This window comes from Anolis sagrei, chromosome X (genome assembly GCF_037176765.1).
Source record: "Anolis sagrei isolate rAnoSag1 chromosome X, rAnoSag1.mat, whole genome shotgun sequence".
Classification (NCBI taxonomy): domain Eukaryota; kingdom Metazoa; phylum Chordata; class Lepidosauria; order Squamata; family Dactyloidae; genus Anolis; species Anolis sagrei.
Genome location: NC_090034.1, coordinates 51,625,932 through 51,645,199, shown reverse-complemented (window position 1 = coordinate 51,645,199; position 19,268 = coordinate 51,625,932). Strand labels below are relative to the sequence as shown.

At 42.1% G+C, this 19,268-nt stretch overlaps 1 protein-coding gene across 1 annotated transcript; it reads left to right on the top strand.

The window, feature by feature from the left end:
* The first annotated feature begins 1,591 nt into the window (after positions 1-1,591).
* On the top strand, positions 1,592-18,546 carry JSRP1 (junctional sarcoplasmic reticulum protein 1). Its single transcript, XM_060785122.2, has 7 exons — positions 1,592-1,916; positions 8,747-8,859; positions 9,102-9,148; positions 11,610-11,865; positions 11,979-12,113; positions 15,229-15,308; positions 16,922-18,546. Exons 2-7 carry the CDS (start codon positions 8,757-8,759, stop codon positions 17,468-17,470), a joined length of 1,170 nt encoding a protein of 389 aa, XP_060641105.2. The 5' UTR covers positions 1,592-1,916; positions 8,747-8,756; the 3' UTR covers positions 17,471-18,546.
* The last annotated feature ends 722 nt before the right edge of the window (positions 18,547-19,268 follow it).

Below are 19,268 nucleotides of genomic sequence, written 5' to 3'. Positions count from 1 at the left end.
TAATCTTGCCTGGTAGTGAGTTCCAAAGCCAAGGGGCCACAGCAGAGAAGGCTCTCTCCGTCGTTCCCACAAGTCATACTTGGGATGGAGGAAGAGGTGAAAGGAGGGCCTCTCCAGAGAGATTGTGCAAGTTTATGGTAGGAGATGCAGTCACGAAGGTAGCCGGGTCCCAAACTGTTCAGGGCTTTATAGGTGATAACCCGCACCTTGAATTGGGACCGGAAGACGAATGGCAGCCAATGGAGCTCCTTAAACAGAGGGGTAGACTGCTTCCTGTAATTCGCCCCCGTTAGTAATCTGGCTGCCGAATGTTGGACCAATCGGAGTTTCCGGGCCGTCTTCAAGGGATGCCCCATGTAGGAGTGCATTGCAGTAGTCCAGTCTAGAGGTAACTAAAGAATTGGACCCTTTTAGTTCTGCCAACCTAGCAGTTCAAAAACATGCAAATGTGAGTAGATCAATAGGTACCCCTCCATGCAGTCATGCCGGCCACATGACTTTGGAGGTGTCTATGAGCAACGCCGGCTCTTCGGCTTAGAAATGGAGATGAGCACCAACCCCCAGAGTCAGACATGACTGGACTTAATGTCAGGGGACAACCTTTACCTTTACCTTTTAGTCCAGTCGAGGCGTAGAGGGCAACTCTTCCCTGCCCTCCAGTGGCCAGAAGGGGAAACTGCACCCTTTAATATTTCCTTCCAAAAGGAGTTTTGTATTAAAACCAACACTCTCAATCATCCCCTGTTTTCCTGCCTGGCAGAAGGAGGTTATACTGGATGGTCCCTTTAAGAGTCTTTGATTCTATTATTATTTATTATTATTATTATTATTATTATTATTATATTTTTGAAATATTATGATTATTCTCAAGCAGAGACTGGATGGCCATCTGTTGGGAGAGATCGGATGGTGCCTTCCTTCCCAACAGAAGGAGGTTGGGCAGAATGGTCCTTCAAAGAGTCTTTGATTCTATAATAATAATTATTATATTTTAAAAATATTATTATTCTTAAGCAGAGACTGGATGGCCATCTGTCAGGAGGGATCAGATGGTGCCTTCCTTCCTGACAGAAGGGGGTCAGACTGGATGGTCATGCAAAGAGTCTTTGATTCCATTATTATTATATTTAAAAATATTATTATATTTTTCATATAATTATTATTCGTAAGCAGAGACTGGATGGCCATCTGTTGGGAGAGATCGGATGGTGCCTTCCTTTCCGACAGAAGGAGGTTGGGCAGGATGGTCCCTCAAAGAGTCTTTGATTCTATAATAATAATTATTATATTTTAAAAATATTATTATTCTTAAGCAGAGACTGGATGGCCATCTGTTGGGAGGGATCAGATGGTGCCTTCCTTCCCGACAGAAGGGGGTCGGACTGGATGGTCCCTCAAAGAGTCTTTGAGTCTATTATTATTATATTTTAAAATATTATTATATTTTTTATTATTATTCTTAAGCAGAGACTGGATGGCCATCTGTCAGGAAGGATTGGATGGTGCCTCCCTGCCTTTCCCAACTCCAAATCGGCTGTCTCCTTTCCCAAAAAGGCTTGGCCACCTGTTGCTGCCCATGAAACGTCTTGCCAAGAGCGAACAAGAGGCAGACGGCTGATCCGAGCGACAAGCCCAGGGCGAGACGGAAAGGCTTTGCTTGTCCTGGGCCCGGGATCCTTCTTGGGAAGGTTTGACTTTGTCTTCCTTATCCATAATATTCTTCTTTTCTCCCAAATCCCCATCACTCGAACCCACCTCAGGCTTCAGAGCCATTGGGTCAAGGCTTTGGCTGGAGCCCAGGCCTGCCTCTGCCTTGCAAGGGAAGGGGACTATTTTTGGGACGGCTCTTTTGACGCCAAGCCAGGAAACAGCAGCAGCAGGAACACTCGACCTGTAAAGTCTAGCGAGGTGGAAAGGTACTCCGCATTTTGCCTTTATTTTATATTGAATGGGCCTCTTCCAACTCTAGGATTCTACCTGTCTATCTCTATCTCTATCTCTATCAGTCTATCTGTATCTCTCTCTCTCTCTCTCTTTCTATCTATCTATCTATCTGTATCTCTATCAATCTCTATTATCTATCTATCTATCTATCTATCTATCTATCAGAAGGCTGGACTGGGTGGCCATCTGTCAGGAGGGATCAGATGGTGCCTTCCTTCCTAGCAGAAATGGATGAACTTTGATTATCCCCTAGTTCTAAGATTCTATCTAACTATCGTCTATCAATCAATCAATCTGTAGCAGATAGATAGATACAGATGATAGATAGATAGATAGATAGATAGATAGATAGACTGACTGATTCATAGATGATATATAGAATCCTAGAACTGGAAGATAACCCACGGGCTATCTATCTATCTATCTATCTATCTATCTATCTATCTCTATCTATATTAAAGGGGCTGGACAGAATGGTCATCTGTTGGGAGGGATTGGATGGTGCCTTCTTGGCATTAGAGGGTTGGTCTGGATGGCCCTTTGAGGTTTTTTCTGGCTTTAGGGTTTTGTTTATCTATCTATCTATCTTAAGGGGGCTGGGCTGGATGGTCTTCTGTTGGAAGGGATCGGATGGTGCCTTCTTGGCAGAAGAGGGTTGGACTAGATGGCCCTTGGGGGTTTTTTTCTGGCTTTAGGGTTCTGTTTATCTATTTATTTATCTTAAGGGGGCTGGACTGGATGGCCATCAGCTGGGAGGGATCAGATGGCGCCTGCTTTCCTTGTAGAAGGGGCTTGGACTGGATGGCCATGGGGTTCTCTTCAAAATCTAGGAATCTATCTATCTATCTATCTATCTATCTATCCATCCATCTATATTAAGGGGGCTAGACTAGATTGCCATCTGTTGGGAGGTATCGGATGGTGCCTTTCTTCCTGGCAGAAGGGGGTTGGACTGGATGGCCCTGGGGTTCTCTTCAAACTCTAGGATTCTATCTATCTATCCATCTATCTATATTAAGGGGGCTAGACTGGATGGGCATCTGTTGGGAGGGATCGGATGGAGCATTCTTTCCTAGAAGAAGAGGGTTGGATTGGATGGCCCTTGGGTTCTCTTCCAATTGTAGGATTCTATCTATCTATCTATCTATCTATCTATCTATCTATCTATCCATCTATCTTAAAGAGGCTGGACTGGATGGCCATCTGTTGTGAGGGATCAGATTGTGACTTCATTCCTGGTAGAAATGGGGTTGGACTGGATGACCTTTGGTTCTCTTCCAGTTCTAGATTTTGTCTATCTGTCCATCCATCCATCTATCTATGTGTCCATCTATCTATCTATCTTAAGGGGGCTGGACTGGATGGCCATCTGTTGGTAGAGATTGGATAGTGCCTTCATTCCTGGCAGAAGAGCATTGACCTTTGGTTCTCTTCCAACTCTAAGATTCTATCTGTCTGTCTATCTGTCTATCCATTCATCTATATCTATCTATTTATCTATCTATCTATCTATCTATCTATCTATCTAAAGGGGGCTGGACTGGATGGCCATCTGTTGGGAGGGATTGGATGGTGCCTTCATTCCTGGCAGAAGAGCGTTGACCTTTGGTTCTCTTCCAACTCTAGGATTCTATCTGTCTGTCTGTCTGTCTGTCTGTCCGTCCGTCCATCTATCCATCTATATAAAGGGGGCTGGACTGGATGGCCATCTGCCAGGAGGGGTCAGTGAGTGTCTTCTTTCCTGGCAGAAGGAGTTTTAACCAAATGCCCCTTCCCACTCTAGTCTTTGATTCTGTCATCCTGTTTCTCCATGAACCTGCCAATGTCTATAAGGCCTGATGGCCATCTGTTAGAAAGGATCGGATGGTAACTTCCTTTCTTACAGAAACGGGGTTGGACTGGATGGCCCTGTGGGTTGTCTCTTCCGACTCAAGGTTCCTATGACTCCAAACCCCCATTCACATTGAACCATGGAGGTTAAAGTGGTATCAAACTGCATTAACACTACAGTGCGGACAGACCTAGTGAAAAAGAAGACTTTGACAGATGGATAGAGCTAGAGAGCACCTGCTGGGCCGCCGAGAGAGGCCTGGGAAGTCCCGCATCCAGCGGACTGGGTTTCACGGCCCTATTCTTAGAAAACGGGCCGCCTGGGTTTTAGGTATCAAAGTGTGAATGAAGGAGGCTTTGGCCTCAGTCTCCAGACAAGGAAGCCCAGCCCCTGCGCTCGAAGCAAGATTCCCTTCTCTCTCTTTCCTTCCTTCCTTCTTTTCATTCCTTTCTCTCCTCTTCTGTCTCTTTCCTCTTCCTTTTCCTTCCTCTTCTTCTTTCCTTCCTTCCTCTCTCTCTCTCTTTCCTCCCCTCATGCCTGTGGAAAAATGAAAATCCTTCCTTCCTTCCTTCCTTCCTTCCTTCCTTCCTTCCTTCCTTCCTTCTTCCTCTCCATCCCTTCCCTTTTCCCCTTCCTTTCTCTTCCCTTCTAGCTCCTTCTTTCTTTCTCTCAAGCCTTTTCTTCCTTCCTTCCTTCCTTCCTTCCTTCCTTCCTTCCTTCCTTCCTTCCTTCTTCCTCTCCATCCCTTCCCTTTTCCCCTTCCTTTCTCTTCCCTTCTAGCTCCTTCTTTCTTTCCCTCAAGCCTTTCCTTCCTTCCTTCCTTCCTTCCTTCCTTCCTTCCTTCCTTCCTTCCTTCCTTCTTCCTCTCCATCCCTTCCCTTTTCCCCTTCCTTTCTCTTCCCTTCTAGCTCTTTCTTTCCCTCAAGCCTTTTCTCCCTCCCTCCCTTCCTTCCTGTTCCTTTTTTCTTCATCCTCTCTCACTTTCTTTCCCTCATTTTCCCTTCCTTCCTTCCCTTTCCTTTCCCTCTCTCTCTCTCTTTCCTTCCCACATACCCTTCCTTCCTTCCTTCCTTCCTTCCTTCTTCTTCCCTCCCTCCCTCCCTTCCTTTCTGCTCCTTTTTTCTTTCTTCCTCCTCTTTCACTTTCTTTACCTTCTTTCCTTCCTCTTTCTTTCTTTCTCTCTCTCTTTCCTCCCCTCATACCTTTATCCCCTTTTTCTCCCCGGCTTCCTTCTTGATTTCTTTCATCCCTTCCTTTTTTCTTTTCTCCCCTCAAGCCTTGTCTCCCTTTCTTCTTTCCTTCTCTTTTCCTCTTTCTCTCTCTCTCTTTCCTTCCCTCCCCACATACCTTTTCCTCCTTCCTTGCTTACTGATCTTTTTCCCCCCTTCATCCTCTCTCACTTTCTTTCCCTTATTTTTTCATTCCTTCCTTCCTTCATTTCATTTTTTCTTTCTCTCCCTTTCTTTCCCCTCTTCTCCTCCTCATACCTTTTCCCCTTTTCTTTCTGTTCTTATTTTCTTTCTTCTTTCTTTCTTATTTCTTCCCTCTCTTTCTTTCTCTTTCCTTTCTTCCCTTCCTCAACTTTCTTTCCTCCCTTCATACCTTTCCTCTTTCCTTTCTTTTCCTCCATTCCCTCCTTTCTGTTCTTTTTTTCTTTCTTCTTCCTCTCTCGCTTTCTTTACCTTCTTTCCTTCCTCCCTCTTTCTTTCCCTCTCTCTCTTTCCTCCCCTCATACCTGTGGCGAAATGAAAATCAAGCATAGTTCACGTTTGGTCAGTCCACACACTGTCTTGCCAGAGAAAGAAAATATGCCACGCAGATGAACCAAAAAGAACAAGTGGTTTTCTCTTCATAATTCAATATTTATAATCATGTGATCAGTTGCAACGACTCACATCATGTCCTTTTATGAGAGATTTAAAACTGTCTTTTTTTTCCATGTGGAGAATCTTCCTCCAGCAGCTCATGAAGCAAGAGCACACTCCAAGAACTCTCTCTCTCTCTGTTTCTCTGCAAGCATCTGCACAGCTCAAGCCTGAAAAATGTAACAGTATCCAAAAGTCCCAGGCTCAGCCAGCTCCCCGAGCGTAGCTTGACCAATCAGTTTTGTGCATCTTATTTTACAGTTGACACACACACACTGATATCTTACATGCTCCAACAATACCTTTACACCTTTTTTCTTCTTCCCTCCCTCCCTCCTTTCTCCTTTCCTTTCATTCCCTTTCTTTCCTCCCCCCTTCTTTCTTGATTTCTTTCTTTCCTTCCTTTTTTCTTTCCTCCACTCAAGCCTTTCCCCTTCCTTCCTTCTCTTTCCTTTTCCTCTTTCTCTCTCTTTCTCTCCTTTCCTTCCCACATACCTTTTCTTCCTTCCCTCCTTTCTGTTCCTTTTTTCTTCATCCTCTCTCACTTTCTTTCCCTTCCTTTTCTTTCATTTTCTTCTCTCTCTCTCCTTCCCACATACCTTTCCTTCCTTCCTTCCTTCCTTCCTTCCTTCCTTCCTTCCTTCCTTCCTTCCTTCCTGTTCCTTTTTTCTTCATCCTCTCTCACTTTCTTTCCCTTATTTTTCCCTTCCTTCTCTTTCCTTTTCTTCTCTCTCTCTCTTTCCTTCCCATATACCTTTTCTTCTTCCCTCTCTCCCTCCCTCCCTCCCTTCCTTCCTTCCTTCCTTCCTTCCTTCCTTCCTGTTCCTTTTTTCTTCATCCTCTCTTTCTTTCCCTTATTTTCCCTTCCTTCCTTCTCTTTCCTTTTCCTCTTTCTCTTTCCTTCCCACATACCTTTTCTTCCTTCCTTCCTTTCTGTTCCTTTTTTCTTCATCCTCTCTCACTTTCTTTACCTTATTTTCCATTCCTTCTCTTTCCATTTCCTCTCTCTCTCTTTCCTTCCCACATACCTTTCCTTCCTTCCTTCCTTCCTTCCTTCCTTCCCTTCCCTTCCCTTCCCTTCCCTTCCCTTCCCTTCCCTTCCCTTCCTTTTTTCTTCATCCTCTCACTTTCTTTCCCTTATTTTTTCCCTTCCTTCCTTCCCTTCTTTCTTTCTTTCGTTTGTTCGTTCATTCTCTTTCTCTCTTTATTTCCTCTCTTCTCATACCTTTTCCTCTTTTCTTTCTGTTCCCATTTTCTTTCTGTTTCCTCCCTCCCTTCTTTTTTCCTCCCTCCCTTTTTGCTTTCCTTTCTTCCTTTCCTCTTCTTTCTTTCCTCCCTTCATACCTTTCCCCTTTTCTTTCTCTTCCTTCCTTCCCTCCTTTCTGCTCTTTTTTCTTTCTTAATAACAACAACAACAACAACTGTATTCTTATACCCCGCCACCATCTCCCAGAAGGCTTACATGGGGACCAAGCCCAGCATCAACAAGGATTAAAAGCCGAAACACAATTAAGAGCATAATAACATATCAACAGTATAACTGAAACAATTCAAACCAGAAAAGTAAAAACATCATAAAAATACGTCAAACGGCATGAAACAAGCAGTGACCAGGAAATTGTGGGCATGATCAGATTCGAGAGGGCAGGGCAAGGACTTGTGCCAAACGCAGACTCTAGGTCTGGAACTGGGAGTAAGGTGCTGAAAAACCTAATCTTCTCCTTCACTTATTTTCCCTTCTTCTTTCCTTCCTCTTTTCCCCCTTCCCTTCCCTCCCTTCCCTCCTTACTTTCTCCTTTTCTCTTCCCTTTCTTCCCTTCATACCCTTTCCCCTTTCCTTTCTTCCCTTCCTTTCTTCATTTCCTGTCATCCATCAAAACTGATCTGGAAATAAGATTAATTGAAAGCATATATAAATAATAATAATAATAATAATAATAATAATAATAATAAACAAATCCCAAGTGTATAATCTGCAAGGAAGCAGATGAAACAATAGATCACATCCTCAGCTGCTGCAAGAAGATCGCGCAGACAGACTATAAGCAGAGGCATAACACCGTTGCTCAGATGATTCATTGGAACTTGTGCCACAAATACCATCTGCCTGCGACAAAGAACTGGTGGGATCACAAGCCGGAAAAAGTCACGGAGAATGAACACGTCAAGATACTCTGGGACTTCCAAATTCAGACAGACAGAATTTTGAAGCACAATACTCCTGACCTCACAATCGTGTTAAAAAACAAAGTATGGATCGTCGATGTTGCAATCCCAGGCGACAGCATGATTGAAGAGAAACAACTGGAAAAGCTGACACGATATGAGGATTTAAAGATCGAACTGCAAAGACTCTGGCACAAGCCAGTCAAGGTGGTCCCAGTGGTGATTGGCACACTGGGTGCAGTGCCTAAAGACCTTGGCCTGCACTTAAATACAATTGGCGCTGACAAAATTACCATCTGTCAGTGGCAAAAGGCCACCTTACTGGGATCTGCACGCATGATTTGCCGATACATCACACAGTCCTAGACACTTGGGAAGTGTCCAACGTGTGATCCAATACAACAGCCAGCAGAGTAATCTTGTCTGCTGTGGAATCATCTTGTTATGTTTGTAATAATAATAATAATAATAATAATAAGAAGAAGAAGAAGAAGAAGAAGCCAGTACAGGTGGTCCCAGTGGTGATCGGCACACTGGGTACAGTGCCTAAAGACCTTGGCCTGCACTTAAACACAATCGGCGCTGACAAAATTACCATCTGTCAGCTACAAATCACCACCTTACTGGGATCTGCACGCATTATTCGCCGATACATCACACAGTCCTAGACACTTGGGAAGTGTCTGACGTGTGATCCAATACAACAGCCAGCAGAGCGATCTTGTTTGCTGTGCACTCATCTTGTGTTTCCAAAAAATAAATAATAACAATAACAACAATAACAATTTAAAGCATAAATTGGGGGGTGGGGGAGGCCATTGCGGAAATAGAAAGAGCCCTGCTATAAATCTGTTTTGTTGTGTTTTCATCGAGCCATTTGCTCTAATAAGGTTTGGCTGGGGGGGAAAAAAAGTTGACTTTCTTGTGTTTGTTTCATCAGGATTTCCGATATGGCAACCGGACCCTGTGAAGCCTTGGAAAGGACGGAGGAAGCCCCCCAAGAGATCCCAAAAGGCGAGCTTCGGAAACAACTCAAAGAAGAGAGCAAAGAAGGTATTGATTCTGAAAGCGGGACCCCAAAGGCTATCTAGACTGACCCCATTCAGCCCAACTCAGCAAGGGGGTGCTTCCATAAAACCATTAGACCTTCGATATGTGGCTATGTTGGTGTCAGGTTTCAGGACTTGATATTATTATTATTATTATTATTATTATTATTATTATTATTATTATGCAAACAAGTGTTGTTTCTATGTGTTTATATTGGTAAAAATATGACTCCTGTCTTTCATCAGATACCAAGAATCCTCCAAGCCAAGAAGAGGTACTCAGCACTCCCAATGTAAGTAGTGGGTCTCAAGCTGGACATCGTTATCATTACATTACCCAGGTTATTTGAAGAAGTCAATTTTGTAATTGTACAAAATACATACGGTTGTGGGTGAACTACAACTCACATCATGCCAGGTTAACCCCCTGAAACTCAGTACTTAAAGTTTGTTATGTTGGGCAAGTTTGCTTTAGATGCATTATCGGTGTGATCTCTGGCTGCATCGTGAACTACAACTCCCAGTATGGCGAATTGGACCCATCATATCCATCCAGTAGGTTGAGTTAGTCAGGGGGGTTCTGTGTGTCAAGTTTGGTCCAGGTCCATCTTTGGTGGAGGTCACAGTTTCCCTGGTTGTGGGTGAACTGCAACTCCCAGAAAGGAAGGTCGGTTTCCTGCAAACCTCTCCAGCAATCAAATTTTGACATATTACGTCTGTGTGCCAAGTTTGGTCCAGATCCATCGGTGTTTAGGTTCATAGTGCTCTCTGGATGTAGTTGAACTAAAACTCCCCCAAATCAAGGTGGATTTCCCCCCAAAGACCTCCAGTATTTTTTGCTGGTAATGGGGGGGGGGGGGGGGGGCTGTGTGAGTTCCAGGTCAATTGTTGGTGGATTTGAGAGTGCTTTTAGATTGAAGGTAAACTATACATCCCAGGACCTACATCTCCTATAAATCATGGTGAATTCTCCCCAGATCTCTCTAATATGATCAATTGCTGATCAATTCCTGTCTTCTGTGTGCCATACAAAAGAATAGGAAAGGGTTAAGGAAGAGGCAGTGGGCGGGGTCATGCAAATTCCACACCAATGGAGAAAGTCAGAAACACTGGGATGTCTGTGGTGGAGGAAACACATAAAATCTAGGATGAAATGGTCCCTGTATGAAAACCTTCACTTGGGTGGTGGGCAGTGTGGTGTTTGTGGACATTGGCAGGGCTCTTGGACATGTTTACGGTGCTCACTATAACCTTCAGTGTCATTGGAGGAGGGCTTTTGGTGTCTTCTGAATAGTGGGAGCTATAGCTGTTTGTAGAGGTGTATGGACACCTCAGTCACATACCCACATACATACTTTCACTTTTATTATGTGTATAGATAGATAGATGGAAGATAGATTATTATTATACCCCATAATATTAACTCATAATAACCAATAATAAACATAAAAAATATTCCAATTCTTATTGTCATGATATTATCATTAATAATAACAATAGTCCATAATAATAACCCATAATAACCAGTAATAATAAAAATATTCTTGCATTATTATTATTATCATGATGTTATTATCATCACTAATAATAATAGTCCATAATAATAACCGATAATAGTAATACACATATTTTTGATTATTATTATTCCGCTTTGGTCAGACCACACCTGGAATATTGTGTTCAATTCAAGACAGATATTGACAAGCTGGAATGTGTCCAGAGGAGGGCGACTAAAATGATCAAGGGTCTGGAGAACAAGCCCTATGAGGAGCGGCTTAAGGAGCTGGGCATGTTTAGCCTGAAGAAGAGAAGGCTGAGAGGAGACATGATAGCCATGTATAAATATGTGAGAGGAAGCCACAGGGAGGAGGGAGCAAGCTTGTTTTCTGCTGCCCTGGAGACTAGGACGCGGAACAATGGCTTCAAACTACAAGAAAGAAGATTCCATCTGAACATGAGGAAGAACTTCCTGACTGTGAGAGCCGTTCAGCAGTGGAACTCTCTGCCCCAGAGTGTGGTGGAGGCTCCTTCTTTGGAAGCTTTTAAACAGAGGCTGGATGGCCATCTGTCGGGGTGATCTGAATGCAATATTCCTGCTTCTTGGCAGCGGGTTGGACTGGATGGCCCATGAGGTCTCTTCCAACTGATTCTATGATTCGATGATTATTAGCCCATTATAATAACACATAATAACAAATAATCATAAGTATTCTTACATTATTATTATTAATAATGATAATTCATAATAATACTAAATAATAGTAATATAAAGTATTCTTAAGATATTATTATTGGTAATAGTGATAACAACCCATGATAACCCATAATAATATTTTTAAATTATTATTAATAAGAATATCCCATAATAATACTCAATAATAGCAATAAAAATAGTATTTAAAAAGTATTATCAGCAATAGTGATAATAAAACCATAATAATCAATAATATTAATTAAATATTTTAAATTATTATTAATAATAGCCTACTATAATAATCCATAACAACCAATAATATTAAAATATTCTTGCATTATTTGTATTAATAATAATTAATAATAATTATTATAATTATAACTCATAATAATATTAAATGGTAGTAATAATAAAGTAAAATTGTTGGTTTGGAAGGGAGGTCCCCAAAGACCGTCTAGCCCAACCCCAGGACGGCACCACTGGATCCCTCCTGACAGAGGACCATTTGGATCTGGGTTCAAAACTCCAATCTGGTGGGGTATGTTCTCTTTTCTCTCCAGGGCATAGGCAGGGGAGAAGCGGAGAAACTCCACGTAGTAGAAAAGGACCTGGATGAGTTTGTGGACAGTGTGACGGAAGTGGCCCAACCGGCCCGCATCCCCCCGAAGCCAGCCCAGCCACCCCCGAAGGCTCCAGCTAAGTTGCCCCGAGCTGAACAAGTGGCCGAGAAAGTGCTTCGGGCGGAAAAAGTGACTGAAAGGCCACCACCACGAGTGGAGAAAGCACCGGAGAAAACACGGCCCGCGGGCCTTGCAAGTATGTGTTAGAGGGCCTAGATCAGCCACAGTCCAAGTTCAAAACATCCAGTGGGCCGAAGTTGGCCTGCGCCTGACCTGTATTGTATTATATTTTCTTTCTCTCTCCTGAAGCTCCCAAGACCGTCCCCGCGAAGAGGAAAACAACGGCAAAAGAGACGCTTCCGTGGGAAGGACTGACCCTCAATAAATGTCTCGTTGTGGCCTCTTTGGTGGCCCTGCTGAGCGTCAGCTGCCAAGTGATCCAAGGTAAGAGGAGGCTGCCTTGCCACGTTAATCCACTTTGATACCACTTTAAATCCCATGGCTCCATGCAATGGAATGCTGGTGTTGCAAGTTTCCCAAGGTCTCAAGTCTTCCCTGCTCATAATAATAATAATATAATGATAACATAGTGATATTTATTTATTCACTAGCCGTCCCCTGCCACATGTTGCTATGTCTCAGATGGGGGTTCTGTGTGGGAGGTTTGGCCTAATTCCATCATTGGTGGGATTCAGAATGTGATTGTAGGTGAACTATAAATCCCGCAACTACAATTCCCAAATGTCAAGATTCTATTTTCCCCAAACTTCACCAGTGTTCACATTTGAGCATATTGAGTATTCGTGTAGAGTCTGGTCCAGATCCATCATTGTTTGAGTCCACAGTGCTCTCTGGATGTAGGTAAACTACAACTCCAAAACCAAAGGACACTGCCAACCAAACCCCTCCAGTATTTTCTGTTAGTCATGGGAGAACTGTGTGCCAAGTTTGGTTCAATTCCATCATTGGTGGGGTTCGGAATGCTCTTTGATTGTAGGTGAACTATAAATCCCAGCAACTACAACTCCCAAATGACAAAATCATTTTTTTTGAGTGAAGGACATACATTGGGTTGTTAGGTGTCTTGTATCCAAATTTGGTGTCAATTCATCCAGTGGTTTTTGAGTTCTGTTATTCCTACAGACGAACATTACATTTTTATTTATATAGATCATTTGATTACTATTATCCTATTATTATTAGCATTATTATATTATCATTATATCATTATTATATTATCATTTTTCCTATTATATTATCATTATATCACTATCTAACCCTGCCAAGACACAAGTGTGTGCTTTCCACCAAATTTGGACACAATCCACCAATCAGGCCAACGAGTGACCATCACTCATTAAAACACTGAAAAACACAGCAGAAGAGACTTAAAAAGCCAAAAAATAAAGAATACATTACAACGCATGTGCAAAACCACACACACACATATATATTGTTGTTCATTCGTTCAGTCGTCTCCGACTCTTCGTGACATCCATCTTGCCCTTGGTCGGCCCCTCTTCCTTTTGCCTTCCACTTTCCCCAGCATAATTGTCTTCTCTAGGCTTTCCTGTCTCCTCATGATGTGGCCAAAGTACTTCAACTTTGTCTCTAGTATCTTTCCCTCCAATGAGCAGTCAGGCTTTATTTCCTGGAGGATGGACTGGTTGGATCTTCTCGCAGTCCAAGGCACTCTCAGCACTTTCCTCCAACACCACAGCTCAAAAGCATCGATCTTCCTTCGCTCAGCCTTCCCTAAGGTCCAGCTCTCACATCCGTAGGTTACTACAGGGAATACCATGGCTTTGACTAGGCGGATCTTTGTTGCCAGTCTGATGTCTCTACTCTTCACTATTTTATCGAGATTGGACATTGCTCTCCTCCCAAGAAGTAAGCGTCTTCTGATTTCCTGGCTACAGTCTGCATCTGCAGTAATCTTTGCACCTAGAAATACAAAGTCTGTCACGGCCTCCACGGTTTCTCCTTCTATTCTCCAGTTGTCAATCATTCTTGTTGCCATAATCTTGGTTTTTTTGACGTTTAGCTGCAACCCAGCTTTTGCGCTTTCTTCTTTCACCTTGATTAGAAGGCTCCTCAGCTCCTCCTCACTTTCGGCCATCAGAGTGGTGTCATCTGCATATCTGAGGTTGTTAATGATTCTTCCAGCAATATTCACCCCAGCTTTGCATTCATCAAGCATGATGTGTTCTGCATACAAGTTAAAAAGGTTGGGTGAGAGTATGCAGCCTTGCCGTACGCCTTTCCCAATCTTGAACCAGTCTGTTGTTCCGTGGTCAGTCCTGACTGTTGCGACTTGGTCCTTGTACAGATTCCTCAGGAGAGAGACAAGGTGGCTTGGGATGCCCATCCCACCAAGGACTTGCCATAATTTATTATGATCCACACAGTCAAAGGCTTTAGAATAGTCAATGAAGCAGAAATAGATGTTTTTCTGAAACTCCCTGACTTCCTCCATTATCCAGCGGATATTGGCAGTCTGGTCTCTCGTTCCTCTGCCTTTTCTAAACCCAGCTTGAACATCTGGCAACTCTCGCTCCATGTCTTGCTGGAGTCTTCCTTGCAGGATCTTGAGCATTACCTTACTGGCATGAGAAATAAGGGCCACTGTACGGAAGTTACACATATATATACGCAAACACATATATATAAACATATACACAAATATACTGGGCCACAGCAACACGTGGCAGGGGATGGCAAGTATGGTATAATAATATTATAATATATAATGCGAATAATATAATGCTAATATATTATATGTGCTTTATAAAATGATGATGTCCTATTTTTATCCAGTTAGGACAAACGTATCGATATCTTGTCAGCAAACTGAAGTGCGCATATTAAATGATACTTTTATTTTGACTATTGGAAAGAATTGCCTGTTTGACTTTTCCTGTGATTATTACTAATATCTGAATTTAAAATGTCCATAGATGTATTTATTTTTCTTCACCTTAGCAAAAGAAAGCTCAGGAGGAGATAAGAAAATTGTTTATGGATATCTTTACCATTTTTAAATAGACTAGACATTGGGATAAATTAATTAAACATTAATTCCATTTGGTCTTTTCAATAGAGTTTTTATTACAAAGCAAAAAAAAGAATAATGCTAATGATATAATAATAATAGAATAATAGAATGATATATTTCTAATAAATGATAATATAATAATATAATGCTAATAATATAATGATATAGTGATAATATAATAAAATAAATAAAATGGTAATATAATAATGCTAATAATATAATGGTAATGATGTGACAATAGAAAAATGATATTCTATTTCTTGGTTTTAAATGCGTCACTGTGTCATTGTTTTTATTGTTCTAATGCTTTGCTTGATGTTTTATTTGCTTATGACTTTTATTGTGTATGTGTATGTTATTGTTGTTGGTGGCCTTGGCCTTTGTAAGCCGCATCGAGTCCTTCGGGAGATTCTGCGGGGTATAAATAAAGTTAATAATAATAAATAATAATATTTTTATATGATGTTATAATAAAAGTTCACTTGCTATTCTATTGTTTTACAGATATAATTGATTACAGCGAGAACGTCCTCAAGGCAGAACTGGAGGCCTGGTCCCAGCAAGAGAGTAGCATTGGCGAACTGGTGAGTGAGGATAGCAACAGCTAATAATATAATGCTAATATAATAATAATATTATAATAATAATAATGCTAATAATTTAATGATATACTGTCCTCTTGTGGCTGCATCTGAGTGCTGCATACATTCATATTTAGCGGCCAGTAGCTATTCCTTTCTATCAATACACTGCCCTCTTGTCTTTGCATTTAGCACTCCATACGGTCTTACCTAGAGGACACTAATCCTTTCTATCTCTTGTGGCTGTATCTTGGCATTGCATATGTACATACCTAGAGGCCAGTAGCTAGTTCTTTGTATTTATACACTGCCCTCTTGTGGCTGTATCTCAGCATCGCATATATACATAGAGGCCAGTAGTATATACTACCATCTTGTGGTTGCATTTGGCACTGCATACATTCTTACCTAGGTAAAAGGTAAAGGTAGTCCCCTGACATTAAGTCCAGTCATGTCTGACTCTGGGGTGTGGTGCTCATCTCCATTTCTAAGCCGAAGAGCCAACGTTGTCCGTAGACACCTCCAAGGTCATGTGGCCGGCATGACTGCATGGAGCGCCGTTACCTTCCCGCCGGAGCGGTACCTATTGATCTACTCACATTTACACTAATCTTTTCTAGCTCTATGCTGCCCTCTTGTGGCTGCATCTGAATGCTGCATACATTCATATCTAGAGGCAAGTAGTTATCCCTTCATATCTCTATACTGTCCTCTTGTGGTTGTATCTGAGCATTGCATACACTCATATTTAGAGGCCATTAGCTGATCCTTTCTATCTATACATTGCCCTATGGTGGCTATATCTCAGCATTGAATATATACATACCTAGAGGCCAGTAGCTATTTATTTGTATCTATACACTGCCCTCTTGTAGTTGCATTTCAGCACTACATACATTCATGTTTAAAGGCCAATAGCTATTGTGTTATATCTATATACTGCCCTCATGTGACTGCCTTTGGCACTGCATACAATCTTTATTTAGAGGCCAATAGTTAATCCTATCTATACACTGCCCTCTTTTGGCTGCATCTGAGCACTGCATACATTCATATTAAGAGACCAGTAGCTCGGTGGTGCAGCAGCTTAAAGCACTGAGCTGCTGAACTTGCTGACCAAAAGGTTGGTGGTTTGAATTTGGGTGAGCTCCTGGGTGTTAGCTCTAGCTTCTGTCAACCTAGCAGTTCAAAAAAATGCAAATGTGGGTAGATCAATAGGTATTTCTATGGGAAGGTAGCGGTGCTCCATGTAGTCATGCTGGCCACATGATCTAGGAGGTGTCTACACACAACGCCGACTCTTCAGCTTAGAAATGGAGATGAGCACCACCCCCCAAAGTCGGACATGACCTTTACCTTTACCTTTACCTATTCCCTTCTATATACTGCCCTCTTGTGGTTGAGCCTGACTCCTGCATCCACACATTTCCAACTATTCGTTTTGGGGGCCTGTAGCTCCAAATGCAATGGATTATTTTGCTGCAAACACCACCATTAATTCAAGTGGGATTGAGACGGTTCTGTGGGCCGCGTTGGTTCCAATCCACCAAGCCATGGAGACTCAAATTTACATATATACACACACACGTTTATCTCGGCAATGTTTGTGTTTGCAGGACGAACGCTGGTTTTACGAGAAGTGGTTCGACTGGTCGGATACGGAGGAGCCACCAGATATAGAGGAAGAAGAAGAAGAAGAAGAAGAGATGGTGGAACCGGAAGAAGAGGAGAAGGAGGAAATGGAAGAGGAGGTGGTAGCAGAGAAAGGAGAGGACGAAGAGGACGAAGAGGAGGAGGAGGAAGAGGAGGAAGAGGCGGCGGCCAGGAAAAAACCAGTGGCCAAGGAGCGGCCCAAGACGAGCCGGACAGAAAAGCCGGCCAAAGAGAAGAGGGTCAAAGGTCTCAGGGCCGGCCTGAAGGAAGAGGAAGACCGCCACAGCAAGAAGAAGGGAAAAGAGGAGAAAGAGGAGGAGAGCAAGGCACGGAAGCGAACACGGCGCCCAAAAGAAGGAGGAGACGAGGTTGAAAAGGGCCGCCGCAAAACGGAGAAGGACTCCAAAGCCCATGAGCGGAAGGAGAGGAAGCCACGGGCAACAGAGCGGTCCTTCTTCCCTTCGCACAAAGTGGGGAAGCCCAAGGGGCCGGAGGGCAAGAGGCGGGCCTGAGGACACCCTCCCTTTCACCTTTTCTGACCTCAATTCGAGCTGGGACATTCCCACTGGTTATTGTTTTGGAAAATGTCCCAGTTTCTCTTTCCTCCTACCTTCATTTGCAGTTCATTTCGGTTGCTGCAAGCGCTCCTTGAAGGACAAGAGAGAGCCGATTTCGCCCTTCCCAAAGCAAACTGCTGCAGCCTCTCCTATGTTTGGTGTATATGTTTTTATCCTCCTTCTTGACCACCTCCTGATGTTGTTTGGCCACACAACTTAATGAATTTGCATATATATGTATGCTTTCTCCCTTCTCCAGCTCTGAAAAGGATTCCTTCACTATGTCCCCAGTGCTAAGTTGCTCCTAGATGCTCCAGCCCTCTATCGATTACCATCAATTATTATATAGATAGCCAATATATATGTATGTATTAGCGATCACTTGGCTGTTTTCCCCCTTCTCCAGCTCTGGAAAGGACTCCTTCACTACGTCTCCAGCTGTAAGTTGCTCCTAGATGCTCCAGCACTCCATTGATTACCATATATACAAGATATGTGTATGAGCCATTGCTTGGCTGCTTTCCCCCTTCTCCAGTTCTGAAAAGGACTCCTTGCAGTTGAAATACCACAATGATTTTACATTGGGTACCAAAGGGCCTGTGTGCCAAGTTTGGTCCAGATCCATCACACCACGTAAGAGCCTTTGTGGGACAAACATACCTACCTACGTACTTTGACTTTTATATATATCTAGATTTGAATCTCTTTGGATCTAGAAAGGGATGCGGATTTTGGGGAGCAATCTGCTTCTTCTTGCCTCAGACTCCTAGTAACCTCCAACTCACAAAATGACCTCAAAAGGGATGTTTCTCCCCATTTTTGGTTTACCTTTGCCTCAGTTGCCTCAGCTCTTTTTGTGTTGAATTCAGATATATAATTGGAAGCCTTGTCACTGTTTATAACCCCAAAAGCTCAAACTTCCAAGAAGCCACTTTTGGTTGACTTCTAGGTTTCCTCCTATTAAATTGGGAGAATTCTGGTATTCCTTTTCCTCTTTCGTCTTGCACAAAATAAAGGAAATATTTCTCCTAGCGTAGCATCATTAATAGTATATAACTGGGAACTAAGTGTGATCCAATTATGGGTGTGTGTGTGTGTGTATATATATATATATATATATATGGTATTATTATAATATTTTAATATTATTTGTATTATTTGTATTATTATATTTTAATATTTATTATGCTAATAATATTATTAATTGCAATATATTTTAATATTTATCATTATTGTATTATCATTTAATATTACTTGTATATTTATATTATTTATTATAATATTGTTTGCTAATATGTTGTATTATTATTTATTTTAATATTTATTATTATTTATTGTATTAATATTATATGTTAATATTATTATTAATTGCATTATTATGTTTTGATATTATTTATTTTAATATTTATTATTGTATTAATATATTATTATTATTTTACTGACACAAAAGCACAGTATGTCACAGCAAATGAGATCTATATGCTGGATTTCGTATCACAAAATCGCAAGTCGAACACTAGGACTGTGTGATGTATTTTCGAATGATGCGCGCAGATCCAAGTAAGGTGGCCTTTTGCAGTTGACAGATCGTGATTTTGTCAATGTTTACTGTTTCCAAATGCCGGCTGAGATCTTTTGGCATGACACCCAGTGTGCCAGTGACTACTGGGACCACCTGTACTGGTTTATGCCAGAGCCTTTGCAGTTCGATTTAGAGGTCTGGATAGCGGCTGAGTTTTTCCTGTAGTTTTTC

Excerpts from the sequence above, each read along its gene's own strand:
- JSRP1 (XM_060785122.2), top strand. The coding sequence starts at position 8,757 with ATGGCAACCGGACCCTGTGAAGCCTTGGAAAGGACGGAGGAAGCCCCC. Across the intron at positions 8,860-9,101 it reads CAAAGAAGAGAGCAAAGAAG|ATACCAAGAATCCTCCAAGC; the intron begins GTATTGATTCTG and ends GTCTTTCATCAG. Across the intron at positions 15,309-16,921 it reads AGAGTAGCATTGGCGAACTG|GACGAACGCTGGTTTTACGA; the intron begins GTGAGTGAGGAT and ends TTGTGTTTGCAG.